General features: G+C 41.2%; 1 protein-coding gene across 8 annotated transcripts in view; it reads left to right on the forward strand.

The window, feature by feature from the left end:
- LOC140474277 (kelch-like protein 5) overlaps positions 1–26,049 on the forward strand; it is a 150,093-nt gene extending 124,044 nt beyond the window's left edge. For all 8 annotated transcript variants that reach the window (XM_072567700.1, XM_072567728.1, XM_072567713.1 and 5 more), the window contains 4 exons: positions 1,088–1,250; positions 4,893–5,105; positions 12,183–12,354; positions 25,916–26,049. In XM_072567700.1, coding sequence (XP_072423801.1) covers positions 1,088–1,250; positions 4,893–5,105; positions 12,183–12,354; positions 25,916–25,972 — 605 coding nt within the window. In that variant the 3' untranslated portion in view covers positions 25,973–26,049. The remainder of the gene's footprint in view (positions 1–1,087; positions 1,251–4,892; positions 5,106–12,182; positions 12,355–25,915) is intronic.
- The last annotated feature ends 1,688 nt before the right edge of the window (positions 26,050–27,737 follow it).

Here is a 27,737-nt window from a genome sequence, read left to right on the forward strand (position 1 = left end):
GTGTACAGTTTTGGAAAACAAATATAATTCTCGTAGAAGCTGTTAAGGGCAGGTTCAGGGTTTATTCTTGGGTTGTAGGGTTTACTTAATGAAGAAAGTTGAACAGTTTGGGCCCATACACATTGGAATTTGGAAGAATGAGAGGTGATATCATGGAAACATGTAAGATTCTAAGGGGAGTGAATAAAGTGGATACGAGGGATATGTTTCATGTTCAAGAAACTTAAACTAGGAGACACAGCTAAAGAACAGGAGGTCTTCTTTTTCTTTAAGGGTGGTTAGCATGAGGAACCTTCTTTCCCATAGCGGAGATGGGTCATGAAATTTATTCAGGGAAGAGTTGGATAGATTTTTAATTGACAAGGGAATCAAGGATAATAGGGCATGGTGGACAGGAAAGTGATGTTGAGACCACATCAGATCCATCATGATCTTGTTCGATGATGGAGCAGGCTCAAAGGGCTAAATGGCCTACTTCCCCTAAATTCCCTCTTTAGTCTCAGTAGCGCCAGTAGGGATAAAGGCCACAGTTGGAATTGCAGCAGTCCCAGAAAGAAATTTATTGTGTTGGATCCTGGAGTTTAAAGTAAATGCAGGTTCTCTTTGGGGCTAGGAGGCAAGGGCAGACAGGAACAGGGATAATAGGAAATATCAAGCGGAGGTAAGATGGTGGGGATAGGGGCCTTAATTAGGAAACATAAGGGAGAGTGTACTATCCTCCAAAACCTAGCCTGTGATTTCATTCAAGATTTTAATCATCATGAAAGGAAAAGTTTTTTTTTGACATTCATCCTTACTGGAAGTAGAAGGAAGGGAAGCTCTTTGAACAAAAGAATTTTCAAATTGCCGGACTTTGCTTTCTTTTGCAATATAAAGCATCCTCGATTAGTCGAACGATAAGGGCAAGGAGTATTTTATTTGGATAATCGAATGTTTGGATAACACAGTTTACCCACGCATCAGGACCTTGAGATCTTGTTCGGATAATCTGAAGTTTGGATAATTGACGTTCGGATAATCGAGTTTGTCCAATTTATTTTGTAACCTTCAGTTCTACAGCTGATGAAAATCTTCTGCTTGTTTATAGGTGTGGAGGTACTGGAGGGTCCTATGTATGCTGTAGGTGGACATGATGGTTGGAGCTATCTAAATACGGTTGAACGATGGGACCCCCAGGCTCGACAGTGGAACTTTGTTGCCAGTATGTCAGTGCCACGAAGTACAGTTGGTGTAGCAGTACTTAATGGAAAGTAAGAAGAAATAGTTGTTGTAATTTATTCTTCACTGTGCAATTGTGAAAATCTAAGTAAGATGAATGATCATTTTTCAGGGCTAGTCACCTAAAGTTTTGTGAAATACCAATCCACAATCTGCTCAATTTAAAATAAATGTTCATTATTACTCTTGAGCAATCACCCACTCAAATTGTGTAACTCAGTTTGTTTATTCACTAGATTTACTTTTGTAGTTTGCCTCTTGAGATTTATTTTGCTACTTAACTTGCTTTGCAAAAAAAATTTGCAATTATAACCTCTGGTGAAAAATAACCTTTGTCAATTTCAGAAGTGGTGGTTCTACTTCACATTCTCTCAGTCTATGTCAGTTCTGAAACAGTTCAATCTGGAAATTTGGCACAAGCTAATTATAGCACATAAGTGTGTACAGTACTCCTAAAGGTGCAAAATTCTTGGGAGTTTGATACATTAGGCTCATTTGCTAATTTTAGATAAGCTGCAGGCACCAGACCAAATTTGCAAACTTGACAGCAATAAGTATACAAACCATTACAGGAGTCTACTTTGGATCAGTAGGGCACAGCTGGGCCCTAGGGACATAGGTAAAAGGTAAAAGTCTAAGAGGAGAGTTGAGAAGAAATGTTTTCACCAGAGGGTAGTAGAAGTCTAAAACTCGCTGTCTGAAAGGGATCTTCAGTCAGAACCTCCCATAATATTTAAGCGTTATTTAGATATTCACTTGCATTGCCTCAAAAACTGGAAAAATGGGATTAGTGTAGTCAGATCTCTGACTATCGAAAACACGGTGTGCCAAATGGCCTTCTCCGGTGTTGTAAGTGTCTGAGTCAGAGCTTTAGTTCCAGCAGTAAGAATACTACATTGGTACATGCCATCGTTATTGCCTTCAACTGTAAAGTATTCAGTTCATTCCCAGCTATTGCATATAGTCAGCTAGACTCCAGATTCTGAGTTGTGCTTCTATGTTGAATTTGCTGACTTCTGTTGTTCTTGGTAGTAATCTCTTCCTGTTCGTAGAATATTTGTTGGGCTGAAAACCTCTGAGAATATATTTTTGAGCCTTAAGAAAGGTACTAACATTTCTGATGGAATGTTCAATGTGTCCAGCATTAATGCCTTTCCAAATGTATAGCATGACACTAGTGCCCAAAATCATCACAAAGAATTTGTTCATTGACATTTGTAGTATCCTTAACTTGAAAACTAAGGTTGAAATCAATAAGTGAACAAGATTGTGTTTGAGTATTTTTGTGAAATCAATTGAAGATGGGGCTTTTAGTTGTACATTATCTCATTTTGTTTGGTGTCCTTCATTATGGCTAATTATGAGGTAAAATAATGGAATTATTTGAGGCTTTAACCTGGGCAAGCCCTGGTTCTTGCAGCAAATGCAGGTTTGAATGCTGTGTCATTCCACTGCCTGCCTGCATATCCACTTTGTGTTTTTACATGCAAGTTACTAACTTTTCATTGTTGGCAGCTAATTCTTTCTGTCTCGAAAAAGTTTTGTCAAAGCAAAAAACTTTTTTCAAAGTAATTGCGGCACTTCTTATCTCAATATGATTTAGTGACTGAATACTTTTAACTTCATTCTCAAGTCCGCATGCTCATAATATCCTGTAGTACCACCTTTTCCTTTTCTCTGCAAAAGTTAAGTAGGGGTGCTCTAATAATTTCTGCCACATTCCCCACATTAACACAGTGACTATATTGCATAAACACTTGTATATGTAAAAATATAATTGTAAAAACTATTCTATAAAAGCAGACTTTTATTCTTTTTCCTAATTCAAACTCTTAACATCCAAAAAAGCCAACTCAACACAAGTATAGGAGTCGGCCATTCAGCCCTTCAAACCTGTTTCATCATTTATTGAGATCATAACTATCTGTGGCCTAACTCCATAAGCCTGCTTTTGACCTTTAATACTTTTCCTTAGTATTCCTTAATACTTTTGCTTAATAAATATTTATCTATCTGAGATTTAAAATTAACAACTGATCTAGCATCAACTGCCCATTTGTGCAAGAGAGTTCTAAATCTCTACAATCCTCTGTATGTAGAATTGCTTCCTAACATCTCTCCTGAATGATCTGGCCCTAATTCTCATACTATGCTCCTTAGTTCTAGAATCTCCAACCAGTAGAAATAAGACATCTTTGTCTACCCTGTTTTTTCCTGTTAATATCTTGAAGACTTCAATCTGACCACCTCTTATCTGTCTAAATTCTAGAGAAAACAGGCCTGATTTATATAATCTCATAATTTAACCCCTGAGGAACAGTTATTATTTTGCAAACTTATTTTGTTCTTCCTTCAGGCTGATATATCCCTCCTAAGTGTGGTGCCCAGATTTATTCATTCTGCTTCAAGTGGGGTCTAACCGAGGTTTTGTATAGCTGTACCAGAACTTCTACTTTCTTGTACTCCAATTCTCTAAATATGAAGACCAGCATTCCTTTAGCTTGCTTGATTATTTTCTGCATCGGTTCATCACATTTTAAAGATCTACGCACCTGAACCCTATGCCCCTTTGGATATCCACTGCGTTTAACTTCAGACCACCCAGAAAGTACTCTCATCCACCTATTTTTGGTCCAAAATGAATAACCTTACTCTTGCCTATGTAGAGATCCATCTGCCACAGTTTTGCTCATTCACTTAGTCAATCACTTGGTGGGCGGCACGGTGGCACAGTGGTTAGCACTGCTGCCTCACAGCGCCGGAGACCCGGGTTCAATTCCCGCCTCAGGCGACTGACTGTGTGGAGTTTGCACGTTCTCCCCGTGTCTGCGTGGGTTTCCTCCGGGTGCTCCGGTTTCCTCCCACAGTCCAAAGATGTGCAGGTCAGGTGAATTGGCCATGCTAAATTGCCCGTAGTGTTAGGTAAGGGGTAGATGTAGATCTCGATGTAGATGTAGGGGTATGGGTGGGTTACGCTTCAGCGGGGCGGTGTGGACTTGTTGGGCCGAAGGGCCTGTTTCCACACTGTAGGTAATCTAATCTAATCTAATCAATATCCGTTGGTAATTTTATGATATCATCTGCACTGACTAGAATATCACCTAACTTGGTGTCATCAGCAAGTTTGGATATATGACATTCTATGCCATTATTCAAGTTGTTAAAAATTTAATGTAAATAATTGAGATCCTTAGGGACACCACTCAATAAAATATAACATTATGCTGTCACATGGGTTAGCCTCACAGCGCCAATCATATTTTTAACTTGACTCACTACATTGTGTAACAATAGAAATTTCAAACATTTCAATATGATTGTATGACATTTTCAGCATTTTAATTTACCTAAAACAACTAAGTGAAATGTTGAATCAGTATGCGCAGATAATGCTGTTAGAAAATGTAATATATGTAATAACACCCCTCTGAGTTTATGATTGCATTTTTGTAATATAACAAACAATAAAATATAATTGTTAATTTTACAAAGTTGCATTCTGGATGCTTTCCCTGGGCATTAAAATCATCAAGACCATGCACCTAGTATACAATCCTGATGGGAAAAGCTCTATGCTCAGAAGGTGATGTTGTAAAGTCAGTCTGTAACCATTAAGCAAAAGCATATGATGCTTTCATTTCCGGGGATGTTACATATCATTTTGTTTTATTTAGGCTGTATGCTGTTGGAGGTCGTGATGGAAGTTCTTGCCTTAAGTCTGTTGAATGCTTTGATCCCCACACCAACAAATGGACCCTCTGTGCGTTGATGTCTAAAAGACGGGGAGGTGTGGGAGTTGCCACCTGGAATGGTTTCTTGTATGCCATTGGAGGGCATGATGCACCAGCGTCTAACCTCACGTCAAGGCTATCTGACTGTGTGGAAAGGTAAATAAAGTATTTCTCAGCCATGGCCTACAAGAAATATGTAGTGATCACACATTAAAAACCATATGCAGAAATCCCTAAACCTTTGCAAGTTTGAAATTCCTTTTTTATTTGAGAAAACTCAATATATGGCAAGCAACTTATAGCTATATGGATAATCTTGGGCTGTCCAGTAAGGTTCTTCTGTTCCTAAAGTCAAGATTGTGTTGTATGATAGTGGAAGGGAACCTGATTAAAGAATAAATATGCTTTTAAATTGACAAATTTTAAATTGTGAGTATATATAGATAGGCATGACCTAGTTATATTATCACTAGACTATTAATCCAAAAATCCAAGTAATGTTCTGATGGTCTGGATTTGAATCTCCACCATGGCAGATGCTGGAATTTGAATTCAACAATAATCTGGAATTAAGAGTCTAATGATAACCATGAATCCATTGCCAATTGTCAGGAAAAACCCATCTGGTTCACTAATGTCCTTTAGGAAAGGAAACTGCCATCCTTATTTGGTCTGGCCTACATGTGACTCCAGACCCACCACAATGTGGTTGACTCTTAACTGCCCTCTGGTTAATTAGAGATTGGCAATAAATGCTGGTCCAGCCATTGACACCCACATTACATGAATGATTTTTGAAAAAAATAAGCCCTCCCTCTCAGATAAGTACAATGTAACAAGACCTTAAAAATGAACTCATATGTATGAAAATATGATTAGGATAAAATCAGTTAGGAAAAAAAATCAAATTAATAATTTGTAAATGAAAATGTTATTAAGCAGAAGTGATCATTAATTAGGCTGAACCTCGCAAGAAAATGAACACTTATTGCCCTTTTCTAATTGCCCAGGGGTCTGTAGAATCACATTGCTGTAGATCTGGAGTCACATGCAGGCTAGACCAGGTAAGGATAGCAGTTTTCTTCCCTAAAGGATGTTACTGAACCAGATGGGTTTTTCCAACAATCAGCAATGGACTCATGGTCATCATTAGACTCTTAATCCCAGTTTTTTTATTGAATTCAAATTCCACCATCTGCCATATTGCTATTGAAACCCATGTGCCCAGAACATTATTTGGGTCTCTGGATTAAACAGTCCAGTGTTAATATCACTAGGCCGTCACATCCCCTCATTGATTACCAGAAAACCGCTGGTGGCAGAGAAAGATGGAAATTTGAAATTAATTTTAGAAATTTGAACTGTTCCACTATACACTTTGTTATTTTAGCACAGCAAGTCAGGCCAACTACCAAGGGATAAATCAGTGCATAGTTTACCCATGATGATTACAATGCTATGTTTGTTTTAACCTGACTAAGGCATGTTATTGTACTAAGAGTGTGGTGGTATAATATATGGAATCAATTAATTTAAAAGAAAAATCAATTCTAGTGCTGCATACTCAGGAAGGGCTAATGAAGGCTGATGAATTCCTGATAAGGGGCTTATGCCCGCAACATTGATTCTCTTGCTCCTCGGATGCCACCTGACCTGCTGTACTTTTCCAACTCCACACTCTTGACTCTGATCGCCAGCATCTGCAGTCTCCATGTTATCATACCATAAAGATGATTTTTTTCTTGACTTACAAACAGACATCCGTGAAACCATCCATGTTTTATACACATTTAAATAATGATTATGCACCATTAGAATTGATTTTTCTTTTAAACTAATTGATTCCATATATTATTGCTGGAACCACACTACTCTGCATGTAGTATTAGTGCTATTGCTGGTTAAGCTAATAGAGTTTCTGCTCTTGGGTCTTTGTGCAGTGCATTGAGCTGCATATTTAGTGAGGATATGTAGCACCCTTAATTTACATTAAATCTATTAAAAGGAATAAACTAGTTAAAAAGCTCCAAGTTTAACTACCAACTAAGTACAAGGATCTGATTGTAAAAACAAAACTCACATTAGTTTTGTTTTTAACTTGCTGAATGTAGAACCAAACTTTGTTTGCCTGCAAACACAAATAGTAAGTAAACACAAATAATTGGCATGTCAAATAAACATATTCTTGTTAAATGTTCAACTATATGCCATAGCTATTATTTTAGGGATTAGATTAGATTAGATTACTTACAGTGTGGAAACAGGCCCTTCGGCCCAACAAGTCCACACTGCCCCGCCGAAGCAAACTGTTTGGAGGTAAGGGTTTTAAAGTTGTGATTTGTAGTCTGGTCCAGGAGAAAACATCTGTGGATTAATTATTTGCATGTTTTAAAAGTGCTACTATGGACTGATTCTTTACTCATCATTGTGTTATGATGTAGATAACAATAGAAATTAATCTACATATATGAACATTGGGAGAAAACAGCAGATGTACAACAACAGATGATACAAAGATAGGTGGAGTTGTGGACAGTGAGGAGGGCTGTTGTCGGCTGCAGAGGGACTTAGATATGATGCAGAGCTGGGCTGAGGAGTGGCAGATGGAGTTCAACCCTGCCAAGTGTGAGGTTGTCCATTTTGGAAGAACAAATAAGAATGCGGAATACAGGGTTAATGGTAGGGTTCTTGGTCAAGTGGAGGAACAGAGGGATCTTGGGGTCTATGTACATAGATCTTTGAAGGTTGCCACTCAGGTGGATAGAGTTTGTAAGAAGGCCTATGGAGTATTATCGTTCATTAGCAGAGGGATTGAATTCAAGAGTCATGAGGTGATGTTGCAGCTGTACAGGACTTTGGTTAGGCCACATTTGGAGTACTGTGTGCAGTTCTGGTCGCCTCACTTTAGGAAAGATGTGGAAGCTTTGGAGAGGGTGCAGAGAAGATTTACCAGGATGTTGCCTGGAATGGAGAGTAGGTCGTACGAGGATAGGTTGAGAGTTCTCGGCCTTTTCTCGTTGGAACGGCGAAGGATGAGGGGTGACTTGATAGAGGTTTATAAGATGATCAGAGGAATAGATAGAGTAGACAGTCAGAAACTTTTTCCCCGGGTACAACAGAGTGTTACAAGGGGACATAAATTTAAGGTGAAGGGTGGAAGGTATAGGGGAGATGTCAGGGGTGGGTTCTTTACCCAGAGAGTGGTGGGGGCATGGAATGCGCTGCCCGAGGGAGTGGTAGAGTCAGATTCATTGGCGACCTTTAAGCGGCATTTGGATAGGAACATGGATGGGTGCTTAATCTAGGATAGAAGTTCGGCACAACATCGTGGGCCGAAGGGCCTGTTCTGTGCTGTATTGTTCTATGTTCTAACAGCTGTGTAGTAGAGATGGGTTTGCCAGAGATGGCACAATTCAAGCCTAAAAGTACTTTTCATTTTTTAATAGATCGTTGCTTTTTTACCAGAAATTATTTCTCAGATTTAAGATTGTGTAGACTTTAGTCCTTGTGCTGTGCACTTAAAAGGAGTGTGGATACGAAAATCAGCTGCAAAGCTTAGCATACCTGATTTGCAGCATTTTAAATTTTGTAACCATTAAAAAGCATGACTAGGAAATCAAGAGTACTCTAAATTGATATGATGGCCTCCAACCTTTCCTGTGAAAATGAGATTCCATGCTCCAAGTAGTCCTAGAAAATTGACCTTGTAATCACAAAGTCAAAGTAATGCTGCATATTTCAGAATTTTTTAAACTTCAGGCATACAGAATTAGTTGAAATTTTAAGCCAGTCTCCAATTAACTGTAATCCTAATGGGAATATGTTGATACAGCCTATTAATAATGGTATGGGCCTAGGAGTCAGAACATGTGAATTTCTACTGGGTGAGACAGCTGGTGCGGTCTAGATGATTAGGTAAAATTAAGGACTGCAGATGCTGGAAACCAGAGTCTAGATTAGTGTGGTGCTGTAAAAGCACAGCAGGTCAGGCAGCATCCAAGGAGCAGGAAAATCGACATTTTGGGCAATAGCCCTTCATCAGGAATAGAGGCAGGATGCCTGCAGAGTGGAGAGATAAATGAGAGAGGGTGGGGTGGGGAGAAAGTGGCATAGATGCCCGAAATGTCTATTTTCCTGCTCCTCGGCTGCTGCCTGACCTGCTGTGCTTTTCCAGCACCACTCTAATCCGGTCTAGATGATTAGCTTTTTCACAAAGGTAAAGCCATGATGGGCTGAAGAATTTTCTTAGATTAGATTAGATTACTTACAGCGTGGAAACAGACACTTCGGCCTAACAAGTCCACACCGACCTGCCGAAGCGCAACCTACCCAGACCCATTCCCCTACATTTACCCCTTCACCTAACACTACGGATAATTTAGCATAGCCAATTCACCTAACCTGCACATTTTTGGATTGTGGGAGGAAACCGGAGCACCCGGAAGAAACCCACGCAGAGAATGTGCAAACATCCACACAGTCGCCTGAGGCGGGAATTGAACCCGGGTCTCTGGCACTGTGAGGAAACAGTGCTAACCACTGTGCCACCGTGCCGCCCGTGGTGTAAGATTTTTATAATAGTAGGCTGTATCCATACTTGGCCAGAGAATATGACGTCCCTCATTACAAAAGTAGGTCATTTTGTAAGGGAAGAACTAACTTTGTTTTGATTTTCACTCTAATAATGTACCTCACCCTGATTGTTCCCTCATCTTGTTCAAAATCCAATAAAATAATTTTGGTTTCAGTGGAAATTCTTGTGTTTTTATTATTTTTCATAAAATTTAGTGGATTTTTTTGTTTATGAAATTGGGTGTCATTGGCTGAGCCAGCATTTATTTCCTATCCCTAATTTCCTTTAAGAAGGTGATAGTGAACCACCTTAGAAATACAGAAAATCTTGGAAAGCTTATTGCATGGGAAAGTGCCAATTTCCCTATGTCTGTGCCGATCGAAAAACAAACCATGCAGCCTAATCCCGCTTTCTAGCTTTTGCATCATTGCCCTGCAGGTTACAGCACACAGGGTGCATATCCAAATACCTTTTAAAAGAGACAAGAGGTTCTGCCACTACTGAATTTTTTGGAAGTCTGTTCCAGACCCCTTTCATTCTCTGGATGAGAAGTAAGTCCCCCATCTCCCCTCCAATCTCTCTATCATTCACTTTAAATCTAGACCTGCTCGTCAGTGATCTCTGTTAAGGTAAATGTCCTTCCCATCGTCACAACTTTGTACATCTCAGTCATAAGACATAGGAGTGGAAGTAAGGCAATTCAGCCCATCGAGTCCACTCCGCCATTTAATCATGGCTGATGGGCATTTCAACTCCACTTACCCGCATTCTCCCCGTAGCCCTTAATTCCTTGTGACATCAAGAATTTATCAATCTCTGCCTTGAAGACATTTAGCGTCCCGGCCTCCACTGCACTCCGCGGCAATGAATTCCACAGGCCCACCACACTCGAGCTGAAGAAATGTCTCCGCATTTCTGTTCTGAATTGACCCCCTCTAATTTTAAGGCTGTGCCCACGGGTCCTAGTCTCCCCGCCTAACGGAAACAATTTCTTAGCGTCCACCCTTTCCAAGCCATGTATTATCTTGTAAGTTTCTATTAGATTTCCCCTTAACCTTCTAAACTCCAATGAGTACAATCCCAGGATCCTCAGCCATTCCTCCTATGTTAGACCTACCAGTCAAATCTTGGCCTCCTCTGTTCCAAAGAAAGCAACCTCAGTCCATCCAACTTTCCAATCCAGGCAACAGCCTGAGTAATCTCCTTTGTGACGACAACTGCATAAGCTACTCAAGTTGTGGCCAAGCTAATGATTCATACAGTTCTACCATAACTTCTTATTCTTATATTCTGTATGTCACCTAATAAAGAAAAGGATTCCCTATGCCTTTTTTAATCATCTTCTCAACCTGTCCTGCTATCTTCAGGGATCCGTGGACATTCACTTCAAGGTCCCTCACTACTTCTAGACTTCTGTATGTTCTCCTATTAATTATGTATTCCTTTGCCTTGTTTGACCTTCTCAAAACCATAACCTCATTAATTTCGAGGTGAATTTCCATTCCTCACAACTGCCTAGCTGATCAACCCATTGATACCCTTCTGTAGTCCACAGCTCAATTGACCGCTATCAATTTTTGTGTTATCTGCAATCATATTGATTATCCTCCCTACATTTACAACCAAATCATTAGTAAGTACCTCCAGAAATAGAGGACCTAGTACAGAGCTGTCTTCAATGCCACTGGAAACTGCCTTCCAGTCAACAATTACTTTTGTTTCCTGCCACTGAGTCAATTCTGGACCCAGCTTGCTCCATTTCCCCTGAATTCCATGGGCTTTGTTTGAGTAACCAATCTTCAATGTGGAACTTTGTTCAAAGCCTCGCAAAAGTAAACATTAGCAGTACTCCAATCCTTAAGCCCACCTCTGTATCCAGAGAGGGATAGGGAGTAATGGTCAGATCATCCACCGTTTTCTCCCTGCTTTCTTTCAACAGCCTGAGGTATGTTTTGTCTGGTGCTGGAAAATTCATCCACTTCTTCCTTAAACCACTACAACTCAAGAGTAGATGCGCTAGTGCTATTACGAAGGGAGTTCCAGGATTTTGACCCCATGACAGTGATGGAACAGCAATATAGTTCCAACGTAGGGTGGCATGTGTCTTGAAGGAGAACTTGCAAGTGGTGGTGTTCCTATGCGTCTGCTGTTCTTGTCTTTCTAGTGATTAGAGTTCGAGATTTGGCAACTCCTTTCAAAGGAGTTTTTTGTTCTTCTTTGGATTTCATGGACAAATAGTGTAATAGAACATTTTGAATTAATGTTAGTGTATCAACCTTCTCATTGTAAAATCAACTAAGATTTTGTCATATCCGTCAACTTGCACTTGCTGGTAGGAAAATGCTTATTACTGTACCTTACAGAGAGAGAGAGCTCACTCCGAACAATGAATGTTATGAGCTGTATTTTTTTTAAGAAAATCAATTATGTAATGTAAAACAAAATACTATTTTCTCATAATTTAAGGCATGGTCAGCTGTTGGCATCTTTTCCAAACTTCTAAGTTTAAATAGAAATTGAGAAGTTGATGTTGTTGCAGTAATTCCAAAACAATTATTATTTTAAATCTCTTGCTGCTGGACTAATTTACTAGTATCATTATCCTAAAATTGTTAAATATTTGACCTGATCAAAAAAAAACCGGCTATGCTTATTTGCAGATATGATCCAAAAACCGATACTTGGACAGCAGTCGCACCAATGAGTATCAGCAAAGATGCAGTAGGTGTTTGTTTACTTGGTGATAGGCTGTATGCAGTTGGAGGATATGATGGACAGTCATATCTGAACTCTGTGGAGGCCTATGATCCACAAACTAACGAGTGGATGCAGGTAAGAGTAACAATGCAGCAACTTGCATTGTTTTTTTTAGAAAGTTTGAAACTTTTTGTTGTTGTGACATGCTAAACTTTATAAAAGATGTAAAACCCTGACCAAGATATCTTATTACTTGTAATTATATCTATTAAAACTAGATGTTCCTTATTATGATGTAGATAAATACAAATACTGCCTGTAAAAACAACTTATGCCAAATCACACTGTACTTGCCATGGAACATGTCTAAAAATGTTTTTATAATGAGTTCTCACAATTTATATTGATATAAATGTTGATACAGGTATCACCTACCCACTTCTAGGCTATCTGATGGTTGCTGGAAAGGAAGGCAAAATCTAAGTTCAGTTGTCATGGTCCATATTAGCAGAAATAGTATTGATAGAAACAGAGAGGTATTCGAGCTGGAAGTGTATCAGGTATTACGCTCCAAGTTTAAAAAGTAGACCTTGAGGGATGATTCCCCAAGCCATCTGCAAATTGCCAGAGGGATTGACAGATGGCTAAAGGCTGGTTTTATAAAAACAATGGTTCCTTTTCATTGGGCAGTGACACCAGTACTGGGACAGAAATGAGCTGAATCAAATGGATTGGCTACACCTGAATCAAATGGGATTAGTGACTGAGGAAAATAGTGAATAGGGAGGTGGCAAAATCTAGAAACTACTAAAATATGGAAACAGATCTAAAATAAATGTAAGCAACCTGAATCTAGACAGAACAGGGCAAGTTTGAATATGAAAGCATAGAGTACAGAAACACATTGGTGGGAAGGAAATGAATAGTGTTACAGTGAGAAGAAATTCTATTAAAATGTCTGTGTGGCACTGTACAATGTCTGTAATAAAACAAGGAAGCTGGAGTTAATTGTGTGTTGGGAGGGACTAATGAGATGTTTACAGGAAAATCTGGAGAGGGATTAAACGTTGGCACTAATGACATAGGTAGGAAGAGGGGTGGGGAGATCATTCAGGAGTTCAGGGAGTTAGGCTGGAAGCTAAAAGCTAGGACGGACAGAGCCGTCATCTCTGGGTTGTTGCCGGTGCCACGTAACAGTGAGGCAAGGAATAGGGAGAGAGTGCAGTTGAACACGTAGCTGCAAGGATGGTGTAGAAGGGAGGGCTTCAGGTATTTGGACAATTGGACTGCACTCTGGGGAAGGTGGGACCTGTACAAGCAGGACGGGTTGCACCTGAACCAGAAGGGCACCAATATCCTGGGAGGTAGGTTTGCTAGCACTCTTTGGGGGTATTAAACTAATTTGGCAGGGGGATGGGATCCGGACTTGTAGTCCAGCAAGTAGGCTTGCTGTTTGTCAGGATGTCCAAGAATGTAGGGAGGCTGTGGAGAAGGTAGCACTGACAGGGAATACTTGTGGACACAGAGATGGGTTCAAGTGTGTATACTTCAACGCAAGGAGTATCAGAAATAAGGTGGGTGAACTTAAGGCATGGATCGGTACCTGGGACTACAATGTTGTGGCCATCACGGAAACGTGGATAGAAGAGGGACAGGAATGGTTGTTGGAGGTTCCTGGTTACAGATGTTTCAGTAAGATTAGGGAGGGTGCTAAAAAAGGAGGGGGGAGGCGTTGCTAATTAGAAATGGTGTAACGGCTGCAGAAAGGCAGTTCGAGGGGGATCTGCCTTTGGAGGTAGTATGGGCTGAAGTCAGAAATAGGAAAGGAGCAGTCACCTTGTTGGGTGTTTACTATAGGCCCCCCAATAGCAGCAGAGATGTGGAGAAACAGATTGGGAAACAGATTTTGGAAAGGTGCAGAAGCCACAGGGTAGTAGTCATGGGCGATTTCAACTTCCCAAATATTGATTGGAAGCTCTTTAAATCAAGTAGGTTGGACGGGACCATGTTTGTGCAGTGTGTCCAGGAAGCTTTTCTAACTCAGTATGTAGATTGTCCGACCAGAGGGGAGGCCATATTGGATTTGGTACTTGGTAACGAATCGGGACAAGTGATGGGCTTGTTAGTGGATGAACGTTTTGGTGATGGTGACCACAATTCTGTGACTTTTACCTTGGTTATGGAGAGGGATAGGTGCGTGCAACAGGGTAGGTTTTATAATTGGGGGAAGGGTAAATATGATGCTGTAAGACAGGATCTGAGGAGCATAAGTTGGGAGCATAGGCTGTCAGGGAAGGATGTCGTGGAAATGTGGAACTTTTTCAAGGAACAGATACGACGTGTCCTTGATATGTATGTACCTGTACCTGTCAGGCAGGAAAGAGATGGTCGTGTGAGGGAACCTTGGTTGACGAGAGAGATTGAATGTCTTGTAAAGAGGAAGAAGGAGGCTTACATAAGGTTGAGGAAACAAGGTTCAGACAGCGTTGGAGTGATATAGGATAGCCAGAAGGGAGCTGAAGAAAGGGATTAGGAGAGCTAAGAGACGGCATGAAAAATCTTTGGCGGATAGGATCAAGGATAACCCCAAGGCCTTTTATGCGTATGTGAGAAACGTGAGAATGACAAGAACGAGGGTAGGTCCGATCAAGGACAGTAGTGGGAGACTGTGTATTGAGTCGGAAGAGATAGGAGAGGTCTTGAATGAGTACTTTTCTTCAGTATTTACAAATGAGAGGGACCATATTGTTGAAGAGGAGAGTGTGAAACTGACTGGTAAGCTAGAAGAGATGCTTGTTAGGAAGGAAGATGTGTTGGGCATTTTGAACAACTTGAGGATAGACAAGTCCCCCGGGCCTGACAGGATATATCCTAGGATTACGTGGGAAGCAAGAGAGGAAATTGCAGAGCCGTTGGCAATGATCTTTTCGTCTTCACTGTCAACGGGGGTGGTACCAGGGGACTGGAGAGTGGCGAATGTTGTGCCCCTGTTCAAAAAAGGGAATAGGGATAACCCCAGGAATTACAGGCCAGTTAGTCTTACTTCGGTGGTAGGCAAAGTAATGGAAAGGGTTCTGAGGGATAGGATTTATGAGTATCTGGAAAGACACTGCTTGATTAGGGACAGCCAGCACGGATTTGTGAAGGGTAGGTCTTGCCTTACAAGTCTTATTGAATTCTTTGAGGAGGTGACCAAGCATGTGGATGAGGGTAGAGCAGTGGATGTAGTGTACATGGATTTTAGTAAGGCATTTGATAAGGTTCCCCATGGTAGGCTTATGCAGAAAGTCAAGAGGCATGGGATAGAGGGAAATTTGGCCAGTTGGATAGAAAACTGGCTAACCGGTCGAAGTCAGAGAGTGGTGGTAGATGGTAAATATTCAGCCTGGAGCCCAGTTACAAGTGGAGTTCCACAGGAATCAGTTCTGGGTCCTCTGCTGTTTGTAATTTTTATTAATGACTTGGAAGAGGGAGTCGAAGGGTGTGTCAGTAAATTTGCAGACGATACGAAGATTGGTGGAGTTGTGGATAGTGAGGAGGGCTGTTGTCGGCTGCAAAGGGACTTAGATATGATGCAGAGCTGGGCTGAGGAGTGGCAGATGGAGTTCAACCCTGTCAAGTGTGAGGTTGTCCATTTTGAAAGGACAAATAAGAATGCGGAATACAGGGTTAATGGTAGGGTTCTTAGTAAGGTGGAGGAGCAGAGGGATCTTGGGGTCTATGTTCATAGATCTTTGAAAGTTGCCACTCAGGTGGATAGAGCTTGTAAGAAGGCCTATGGTGTATTAGCGTTCATTAGCAGAGGGATTGAATTCAAGAGCCGTGAAGTGATGTTGCAGCTGTATAGGACCTTGGTAAGGCCACATTTGGAGTACTGTGTGCAGTTCTGGTCGCCTCACTTTAGGAAAGATGTGGAAGCTTTGGAGAGGGTGCAGAGGAGATTTACCAGGATGTTGCCTGGGATGGAGAATAGGTCGTACGAGGATAGGTTGAGAGTGCTAGGCCTTTTCTCATTGGAACGGCGAAGGATGAGGGGTGACTTGATAGAGGTTTATAAGATGATCAGAGGAATAGATAGAGTAGACAGTCAGAAACTTTTTCCCCGGGTACAACAGAGTGTTACGAGGGGACATATATTTAAGGTAAAGGGTGGAAGGTATGGGGGGGATGGCGGGGTAGGTTCTTTACCCAGAGAGTGGTGGGGACATGGAATGCGCTGCCTGTGGGAGTGGCAGAGTCAGAATCATTGGTGACCTTTAAGCGGCAATCGGATAGGTACATGGATGGGTGCTTAAGCTAGGACAAATGTTCGGCATAACATTGTGGGCCGAAGGGCCTGTTCTATGCTGTATTGTTCTATGTTCTAAATATCCCAGGATATAATATACAAAAGGGTAAGTGGAGCAAGCATACATATTACAATACAAAAGCAACAGAAAAAGAGGTGCAGCCTATCAGCAAGGCAAGAATACAGTCTGTGAGGACAGAGATAAAAGATTGAACTCTCTAACTGGTTTAGTCTGCAGACCATAAAGTACTGGAAGAAACATGCAAATAAACCAGCTGGGTAACCATGGTTTACGTAGTGAGGTTAATTGACAAACTTGTAAACTGGTTAGAAGAAAAGTTTAGTTATGTCACAACTAACCATTTGTCTTCAACTGATTGTAAATGTTCAAATCGTCTCTTTAAATAAGTTTACTGCTTGTAATACAATACAGTACAATACAGCAGAGGAACTGGCCCTTTGGCACACCGAGCCTGCACCAATACCTAGTCCATACTTAGACCCATGCTTATTGCCCATACGTAGTTTCTATCCCTCTCTTCGCCTCCTGTTTATGTGTCTATCAAGGTATGCCTTAAACATTGTTAACATGCCTGCTTCCACCAGCTCCACTGACAGTGCATTCCAGGCACCCACCACCCTCTGTGTGAAAACTTCTCTCTACACTTATTCCTTAAACTTTCCCCCTCTCGCCTTGAACCTGTGCCCTCTTGTAGCTGACCTTTCCACGCTGGTGAAAAGCCTCTGAATATCCACCCTATCTATGTCTCTCATAATTTTGTATACCTCTACCAGGTCGCCTCAGTCTCCAGCATTCTAGTGAAAACAATCCAAGTTTATCCAACCCCTCCTCATAACTAAAACCCTTAAGGCCAAGCAACATCTGGAAAACCTTTTCTGCAACCACTCCAAAGTATCCACGTCTTTCCACTAGTGTGGAGACGAGAACTGCATGCAATATTCCAAATGTGGCCTAACTATTTTAGTTAGCAATGTTTTGAGAACTCACACAACTTCATCCTTGTGCTTATCTTTGTGTGAAAGAATTATGTTAAACCATCCAAAACATCAAAGCAATGAACCTCTGTCTGTAGAAGTGCTATCTGTCGCCCCAGGTATATTTTAATTTCCATGCGAGACTAACTGTCTCAAATATTAATCTATGTGATTGGCCATTTGCTTGTATCCTGCTGTCACAGTCAAGCAATCTTTAAATTCTATAATCTTCTCTAGTTAGTGATGCCCTTTTTGGTTTTACAGATACATTCTTCTACATGTACTAGACAATGACACTCCTATGTCTGCTACTGCAAGATTGAGAACTAAACATAAAATTGAAGATCTTAATACACAAAAGAGTTTTTGACACTATTAATTTCTAAAGATATCTCCTCCACTTTAGTGACAAGGCTTAGACAAGTACAACTATTCAGTATTGACATCCAACCTGCACTCCTAAATAATGATCTCTAAATCAGTGGCCAGCACCACATTCTCCACTTTAGTTTTATGGCAGGAAAGGTGGCTCAGTGTTCAGCACTGCTGCCTCACAGCGCCAGGCACCTGGGTTTGAATCCACCTCAGGTGACTGTCTGTGTGGAGTTTGCACATTCTCCCTGTGTCTGCATGGGTTTCCTGCAAGTGCTCCAGTTTCCTTTCACTGTTCAAAGATGTGTAAGTTAGGTGGATTGGCCATGCTGAATTGCCCATAGTGTCAGGGATATGCAGGCTATGAAGTTCCCAGTCACCAATGGATAAAAACTGAAGGACAAGATTTTACTTTTTAAGACTTTTACTTTAGTAAATTAAAATCAGTGTAAATCTAAATTTAATTGGCAAGTAATTAATACATCAAATGAAAGACAAGACACTGTCACATTAACAAATACAAGCAATGTATACCTCACAAAACTCTTTTAATGTACTGACAGATTAATAGCATTAAAGAAACAATTCCAAAATCACTTACAGCTCTCTGTCAGAGATTTTCTTTTCTTCGCCACGACAGCTTGAAACACCTAGTCTGACTAGCAAGGCATACCTCAACAAATCCCTGTTCTTCAAAGTTTCAAGTGCCCAACCTGTTCTGTTCCCTTTCTTTTGAACATCAACTGAACTCCTAGAAGCTTATCTGTTAACACAAAACATAACTCCCTGGATGTTTTCCTTGCTCTTTGAATTTTACCTTTACAGATTTTCCACAGCTCTGACTACTTCAACTCTGCATTTCAGCCACAACTGTCCTATAAAAATTTCAAAAAATTCTGTCACTCCTCGTTAAAGTGTTCCTATTTGAGCTTCTCTCCTTATCACAGTGGATTAAATGGGCATTTCTATGAATTGAGGTGTTTGTTTTTTCCAGAATCCTCCTTTTCTTTAATATTCGAGTTAAAGGTACATTTTAAAACAAAATTGTTTTGCAAAGCTCAGTATTCCTAACAATATTAAGATTAAATACCCTCCTCAGACATCACGTCTCCTGATTATACTCTGCCTTTCACTATAGTTACAGTTGGGGAGCCTAGAAATAACTTCAACAATGCTTCCTCTGCTTAAATATTTCTTAGTTCGACTTGATTTTCTGACACCCTTTCTGTCTACTATCTTCATTGAATACATTATTATCCCAGAACCATCCTCCTTCTGCACTTTGCTTATCTATTCAAGAAATTAAGTATGCTTTAGTTCCCTACTTGGATCACAATGTAGCTACATTTATTAAAAAACTATTGGATCAAACTGAATAATTTATATCTGTGCTATTAATTCATCTAACTTGTTGGAAATATTTTGCACATTCCAAGATGGTGCCATTAATTTTTGATCTTTGTTTTCCAATTTTGTATTCTAAAATCTAGTCATTAATAAGGCGTGCCCAATATCTTTGTTGCATTGACCAGAAACCAAACTGGACGAGGCATATAAAAATTATAGCTTCTAAAGCAAGTCAGAGTTTAGGATTTTTATGGCAAGTAAATTCCTTCCTGTCTCCCCAAAGCCTATCTGAAATCTATGAGTCATAAGTCAGGGATGTGATGGAATAGTCTCCACTTGCCTGGATGAGCACAACTCCACCAACACTTACGCTTGACACCATCCAGGATAAAGAAGCCTGCTTCACTGACACCCATTCATCACCTTCAATGTTTGCTCCCGTCAAAGGATGCACTTTGGCAACAGTGTACACTATCTACAAAATACCCTGCAGCAAGGCTCCTTCAACAGCAGCTTCCAAACCTGCAGTCTGTAAAATTTAAGGACAAAGGCAGCAGATGCTTGAATTTCCACTGAAAGCCCCACACCATACTTATTTGAAGCTATATCACCAGTCCTTCATTTGTCTCTTGGTCAAATCCTAGAACCCATTTGCTCACAGTTACAGGAGTGTCCTTGTATTCCCTCGGACTGCTGTGGATCGAGAAATGAGTTTTTAAAAAAATAATTCTCAGCCTCTTCCTGATCTGCACTGTATAATTTTACCAGTAACACTGCACGTGTGAGTGAGGCCCCTTTCGGTCATGGCTGACCATGGGTTGCATCCTCATTGTTCTGGCTTTCTGCTTCCCTGAAGCAATGTCACTTGTGACTGAAGAGACCAGCGCTGGAGCGACAGTCCTAGTCGCAGAGGTGACATCTGTATGTGGTCGTTGATCTGTGAGAGTTGCTGTACTCCTTCCTTTGTGCCCCTTGTCTGCTGCAGCACTCATCAGCTTCTTTTCTCTTTTTGATGTGTTGGTTCAGGGTGCTTCTCCATCTCATGTGGTCAGCTGCAAGCATTTCCCAGGACTCCATAATGATATCAAGCGCCTTCATGTCCCTCATGCAGATATCCTTGTAGCGCAGCTGGGATTGCCCAGTGGTCTCTTCGCAAATGCAAACTCTGCATAAAAGGATATCCTTTGGAATGCACCTGTCCTCCATGTGGTGGATATGGTCCAGCCTGTGCAGTCTCGGCTGCCTGAGCAGAGTGTACATGCTGAGAAGGCCAGTGTGCGATAGGACCACTGTGTTGACAATCTGTCTTGCCAGGATATGCCCAGGATACGGGGGATACTCCTCAAGTGGAAAGTGTTCAGCCTTCTCTCCTGTTTGTATGAAGTCCACGTTTCACTGCCATACTGCAGTGTGCTTATGACACAAGCATTGTTGAATGATATTTTTGTCTTCACTGTCAGCTTGGGATTTGTCCATACTTGAGGCTGCATTCCCAATCCTCTTGTTGACCTCTGTGTCCAAGGACAAGTTGTCAGTGATGATAGAGCCAAGGTACATAAATTAATGGATGATGTTAAGTTTGTAGTCGTCAATGGTGATGATCGGCAGTGCCTCTGTGTCCAGTCCCAGGACACTCATCTTCTTCAGACTGATACTGCTGCAAGATAGCTTACTGCTCCTATTGCATGTAGTCCTCTGTCAGTGCTGGCAAGAAAGAGCTGTACGACAGGCCATGAGGGGTGGCAAGATCTTTGCCCTCTACAAGAACAAGGGCAAGTGAAGCAACTGCAACACCTACAGTGGCATCTCTCTGCTCAACACTGTTGGTAAAGCCTTTGCTCAGGTCATCTTGATTCGCCTGCATAAACTGGCATGATCGTCTCCCTTTGCCAACTGCAGGAGAAATGCAGAGAACAGAAATGCCCCTGTATGTCACTTTCATCGACCTCACCAAGGCGTTTGACCTGGTCAGCAATGAAACTGCTGAGCATGGTAGAATCCTTCCAATAACATTGCACTATTCCAAAATCTGGATGCTTTCCTTGCTGTTTGAATTTTACCTTGACAGATTTTATTTTCCACCATTGCACTTTATTGGTTTAAAACAATCCCTACTGCTTTAGTTATTTGATTTGACTGATCCTAGTCTAGTTTAAGTGAATCCTGTCGAACATTGTGGGCGGCACGGTGGCACAGTGGTTAGCACTGCTGCCTCACAGTGCCAGAGACCCGGGTTCAATTCCCGCCTCAGGCGGAGTGTGGAGTTTGCATGTTCTCCCCGTGTCTGCGTGGGTTTCCTCCGGGTGCTCCGGTTTCCTCCCACAGTCCAAAGATGTGCAGGTCAGGTGAATTGACCATGCTAAATTGCCCGTAGTGTGTTGGTTAGGGGTATGGGTGGGTTGCGCTTCAGTGGGGCGGTGTGGACTTGTCGGGCCGAAGGGCCTGTTTCCACACTGTAAGTAATCTAATCTAATCTAATTTGATGTAGATTTTATTGTTCAGGACTGCAATGTTACCAAAAATTACTACATGCTTTGCTTTCGACACACCACCTGTCCTGTCTTGTCCTATTCTGCCTTACCACGTCCGTTGAAAATTTAAAAGTAGAATAAGAAGTACCTTTTTCTGTGGATCCCACTTGCAGCAATTCCTAACTTTATTGTTTTGCTGACTGCTATGTTGTTGAGAGTCCTTTTTGAGGTATATTCAGGCCTCTGCTCCTACTGAATTGTTTTCTCTCCTTAGTAAATAATGTTTGCTTGTTTACATCATCATGGTTTAAGTAACACTAGTCTTTTTATTTCTCTGCATTTATCTTGACCATTATCTCCATTTTGAGCCATTTCTTATGGTATTACTTTGCATAAAGTAGACAAAAGCAACATGTTTACTATTTCTTTGTGTTCATATTTGAGTTTGAGTCATAGAGACGTACAGCATGGAAACAGACCCTTCGGTCCAACCCATCCATGCTGACCCGTAATCCCAACCCAATCTAGTCCCACCTGCCAGCATCCAACCCATATCCCTCCAAACCCTTCCTATTCATATACTCATCCAAATGCCTCTTAAATGTTGCAGTTGTACCAGCCTCCACCACTTCCTCTGGCAGCTCATTCCATACGCGAATAATCCTCTGTGTGAAAAAGTTGCCCCTTAGGTCTCTTTTATATCTTTTCCCCTTCACCCTAAACCTATGCCCTCTAGTTCTGGACTCCCCCCACCCCAAGGAAAAGACTTTGTCTATTTATCCTATCCATGCCCCTCATAATTTTGTAAACCTCCTATAAGGTCACCACTCAGCCTCTGACGCTCCAGGGAAAACAGCCCCAGCCTGTTCAGCCTCTCCCTATAGCTCAAATCCTGCAACCCTGGCAACATCCTTGTAAATCTTTTCTGAGCCCTTTCAAGTTTCACAACATCTTTCCGATAGGAAGGAGACCAGAATTGCATGCAATATGCCAACAGTGGTCTAACCAATGTCCTGTACAGCCGCAATATGACCTCCCAACTCCTGTACTCAATACTGTGACCAATAGAGGAAAGCATACCAAACGCCGCCTTCACTATCCTATCTACCTGTGACTCCACTTTCAAGGAGCTATGAACGTGCACTCCAAGGTCTCTTTGTTCAGCAAAACTCTCTAGGACCTTACCATTAAGTGTATAAGTTTTCCCAAGATTTGCTTTCCTCACATTTATCTGAAATAAACTCCATCTGCCACTTCTCAGCCCATTGGCTCATCTGATCAAGATCCTGTTGTAATATGAAGTAACCTTTTTCGCTGTCCACTACACCTCCAATTTTGGTGTCATCTGCAAACTTAGTAAGTATACCTCTTATGCTCACATCCAAATCATTTATATAAATGACGCAAAGTAGAGGACCCAGAACCGATCCTTGTGGCACTCCACTGGTCACAGGCCTCCAGTCTGAAAGACAACCATCCACCACCACCCTCTGTCTTCTACCTTTTGAGCCAGTTCTGTATCCAAATAGCTAGTTCTCCCTATATTCCATGAGATCTAACCTTGCTCACCAGCCTCCCGTGGGGAACCTTGTCAAACGCCTTACTGAAGTCCATATAGATCACATCTACCGCTCTGCCCTCATCAATCCTCTTTGTTATTTATTCAAAAAACTCAATCAAGTTTGTGAGACATGATTTCCCATGCACAAAGGCATGTTGACTATCTCTAATCAGTCCTTGCCATTCCATGTACTCCTGTCTCTCAGGATTCTTACCGACAACTTGCCCACCACCAACATCAGGCTCACTGGTCAATAGATCCCTGGCTTGTCCTTACCACCCTTCTTAAACAGTGGCAGCACGTTAGCTGACCTCCAGTCTTCCGGCATCTCACCTGTGACTATCAATGATACAAATATCTCAACAAGAGGCCCAGCACTCATTTCCTTAGCTTCCCACAGAGTTCTAGGGTACACCTGATCAGGTCCTGGGGATTTATCCGCCTTTATGCATTTCAGGACATCCGGCACTTGCTCCTCTGTAACGTAGGCGTTTTTCAAGATGTCACCATCTATTTCCCTACATTCTATATCTTCCATATTCTTTTCCACAATAAATACTGATGCAAAATACTCGTTTAGTATCTCCCCCATTTTCTGCAGCTCCACACAATGGCTGCCTTGCTGATCTTTGAGTGGCCCTATTCTCTCCCTAGCTACCCTTTTGTCCTTAATGTATTTGTAAAAACCCTTTGAATTCTTCTTAATTCTATTTGCCGAAGCTATTTCATGTCCACTTTTTGCCCTCCTGATTTCTCTCTCAAGTATACTCCTACTTCCTTTATAATCTTCCAAGGATTCACTCGATCTATCCTGTCTATACCTGACATATGCTTCCTTCTTTTTCTTAACCAAACCCTCAATTTCTTTATCCAGCATTCCCTATACCTACCAGCCTTTCCTTTCACCCTGACAGGAATCTACTTTCTCTGGATTCTCATTATCTCATTCCCATTTTCCAGCCGTCCCTCTACCTGCGAACACTTGCCCCCAATCAGCTTTTGAAAGTTCTTGCCTAATACTGTCAAAATTAGCCTTTTTCCAATTTAGAACTTCAACTTTTAGATCTGGTCTATCCTTTTCCATCACTATTTTAAGTCTAATAGAATAGTGGTCAGTTGCATGGCAGATGCAGTTTAATGTGGATAAATGTATGGTTATCCACTTTGGTGGCAAGAACAAGAAGGCAGATTACTACCTAAATGGAATCAATTTAGGTAAAGGGGCAGTACAAAGAGATCTGGGTGTTCTTGTACACCAGTCAATGAAGGTCAGCATGCAGGTACAGCAGGTAGTGAAGAAGGCTAATAGCATGCTGGCCTTCATAACAAGAGGGATTGAATATAGAAGCAAAGAGGTTCTTCTGCAGCTGTACAGGGCCCTGGTGAGACCACACTTGGAGTATTGTGTGCAGTTCTGATCTCCAAATTTGAGGAAAGACATTCTGGCTATTGAGGGAGTACAGCATAGGTTCATGAGGTCAATTCCTGGAATGGCAGGACTATCTTACACTGAAAGACTGCAGCAACTGGGCTTGTATACCCTTGAGTTTAGAAGACTGAGAGGGGATCTGATTGAGACATATAAGATTATTAAAGGATTGGACACTCTGGAGGCAGGAAACATGTTTCCGCTGATGGGTGAGTGCCGAACCAGAGGATACAGCTTAAAAAAACGGGGTAGACCATTTAGGACAGAGATGAGGAGAAACTCTCTGGATTCATTTAAGAAAGAGTTGGGTAGAGCACTCAAGGATTGTGGAATCAAGGGTTATGGAGATAAGGCAGGAATAGGATACTGATTAAGGTTGATCAGCCATGATCATATTGAATGGTGGTGCAGGCTCGAAGGGCAGGATGGCCTACTCCTGCACCTATTGTCTATTGTCTAATTATGGTCGCTGGCCCCAAAGTGCTCCCACACTGACACCTCAGTCACCTGTCCTGCCTTATTTCCCAAGAGTAGATCAAGTTTTGCACCTTCTCTAGTAGGTATATCCAAATACTGAATCAGAAAATTTTCTTGAACACACTTAAGAAATTCCTCTCCATCTAAACCCTTAACACTATGGCAGTCCCAGTCGATGTTTGGAAAGTTAAAATCCCCTACCATAACCACCCTATTATTCTAACAGATAATTGAGATCTCCTTACAAATTTGTTTCTCAATCTCCCTCTGACTATTAGGGGCTCTGTAATACAATCCCAATAAAGTGATCATTCCTTTCTTATTTCTCAGTTCCACCCAAATAACTTCCCTGGATGTATTTCTGGGAATATCCTCCCTCAGTACAGCTGTAATGCTATCCGTTATCAAAAATACCACTCCTCTCTTGCCTCCCTTTCTACCCTTGCTGTAGCATTTGTGTCCTGGAACATTAAGCTGCCAGTCCTGCCCATCCCTGAGCCATATTTCTGTAACTGCTATGATATCCCAGTCCCATGTTCCTAACCATGCCCTGAGTTCATCTGCCTTCCCTGTTAGGCCCCTTGCATTAAAATATTGTGGAAAAATAATGCTGTTGTAAAGAATTAGCTAAGTAAACCTAGTTGAAGATAAGTGAGATGTTGAGGATTGTACATTTAAAGAATATTGTGAATGTTATTTCCTGTGCATCTATTTCTATTTCGACAAGTTAAATGCACTCCTTTTTTTTTAAACAGGTTGCACCACTGTGCCTTGGAAGAGCTGGAGCTTGTGTGGTCACTGTTAAACTTTGATTTTTTTTTAAGTGCAAATTTTGTATTATAACCATTCCACATGTTCATGGAGAAATAAATATGTGACAAAACACCAATTTTACTGCAAAATTAAGGAAAACTAAAAGATTTATCAACTGCTAAGGAGCCCAAAAATTACTGGGACCCCAAATATCTAAATCATTAAACATTTCTTTTGATCCTTGAAGTATAATATCCCAAAAATAAATTGGTGCACACAATTTAAAACACTGATGGCAGAATTTTACTAGCTGCCCATCGACTGGAAAACAGATGCAGACCTGTAAATTAGGATGTCATTGGTGTCATGACAGCTGCCTGCCAGCCCAACCATGCTTCTATGATTTTGAAGAAGAAGGGGGTCAGGTAAGCTACTCATCCATGACCTGAGATAATCAAGTGGGCAATTAATGCCTAATTAAGGGCCTCGAGCCAATATTGTGATTTAATGGGTGGTAGGAGATGCCTGAGCCAAGTATGTAACCTGACAGATTAAACTCTGGGGGCATCTCGTCAGTGAAGTGAGGAGTTGGTTGTGGGGTGCCACTTCCCTGGATATTCTGTGCCACCTGAAGTTCCTCTTCTTTGCACCCAACAGTTTTGCCTCCCCCACATAAATCCTACCTTGCCCTGTCCATTATCATCCCTCTTCCCACTCAAACCCTCTCCTTTATTGGAGATCTGGCACCAACATGATCTCAGACTCACCTAGGTTTGGGGCCATCCATTATTCATTTTCCTCAGTTTGTCTTCCTCCTGAGTTTCCTGCAATTCTTCGCTGCCACTGATCTTGGTGTGGAGCAAATGTCTAAATTCTGATGATTTGATCCTGGAGAATAATTTTTTAAAAAACTGTTGCCCAAAAAAATTAAAGTAGGGTGAGCTGATCAAATGTAGGGAGGATTCACTAGTGAGATCTACATTGGAGTTCAGGCTTTATACTAGTTTACCATATAATCCAATTCAAAACTGAGGCTTACAAGCTACATTTGAAGTGAAAGAATTGTATATTGTGATGGTTCTTGTATTGCCTTCCTAAAATAGGACCAAAAGATTGTGAACTGAAATTTTATTTTAAAATACTTGCCATCTCTTCCTTAAATAAAAGCCAAAAGAACTGCAGATACTGTAAATCAGAAACAAAAAAAAGAAGTTGCTAGGAAAGCTCAGCAGGAATGGTGGCATCTGTGAAGAGAAATCAGAGTGAACATTTTGGGTCCAGTGATCCTTCCTCAGAACTTCCTTAGTTTCTGAGGAAGGGTCACTGGACCTGAAATGTTAATTCTGATTTCTCTTCACAGATGTTGCCAGACCTGCTAAGCTTTTCCAGCAACTTCTATTTTTATCTCTTTCTTAGTGTTGTGTTCTGCTCCTTATATGTGAACGGTTCACTTTTCAAAATATTTAAGTAGCATTGAATTTATGCAGAGAAATTGAGGCTGTTTAAGGCATCCATTACTTTTAACCTATGTGATATTAGTCATCTTCTCCCAACCTCCGTCCTTCCTCTGGACCTTGACACACTTTCTGCTTGTACGTTCTAATCTCTGACCGGTTTTAGGTAACAGTGCACTGTGCTAGGACATTTTTAAAATGATTTTCTTTTCCACTTATCTGAATTGTCTGACGTAATGATGAATGGAAACATGACATATCGGAGTCTAATAATATTTGGGTCAAGGGCACATTAAAAAGGATAATTTACCATTCCCACATTTTCATTGAAGAGCAACACATGTGAGGAGATAGGCTTGAATTGTGGGTG

Source organism: Chiloscyllium punctatum, chromosome 1 (assembly GCF_047496795.1).
Source record: "Chiloscyllium punctatum isolate Juve2018m chromosome 1, sChiPun1.3, whole genome shotgun sequence".
Taxonomy (NCBI): domain Eukaryota; kingdom Metazoa; phylum Chordata; class Chondrichthyes; order Orectolobiformes; family Hemiscylliidae; genus Chiloscyllium; species Chiloscyllium punctatum.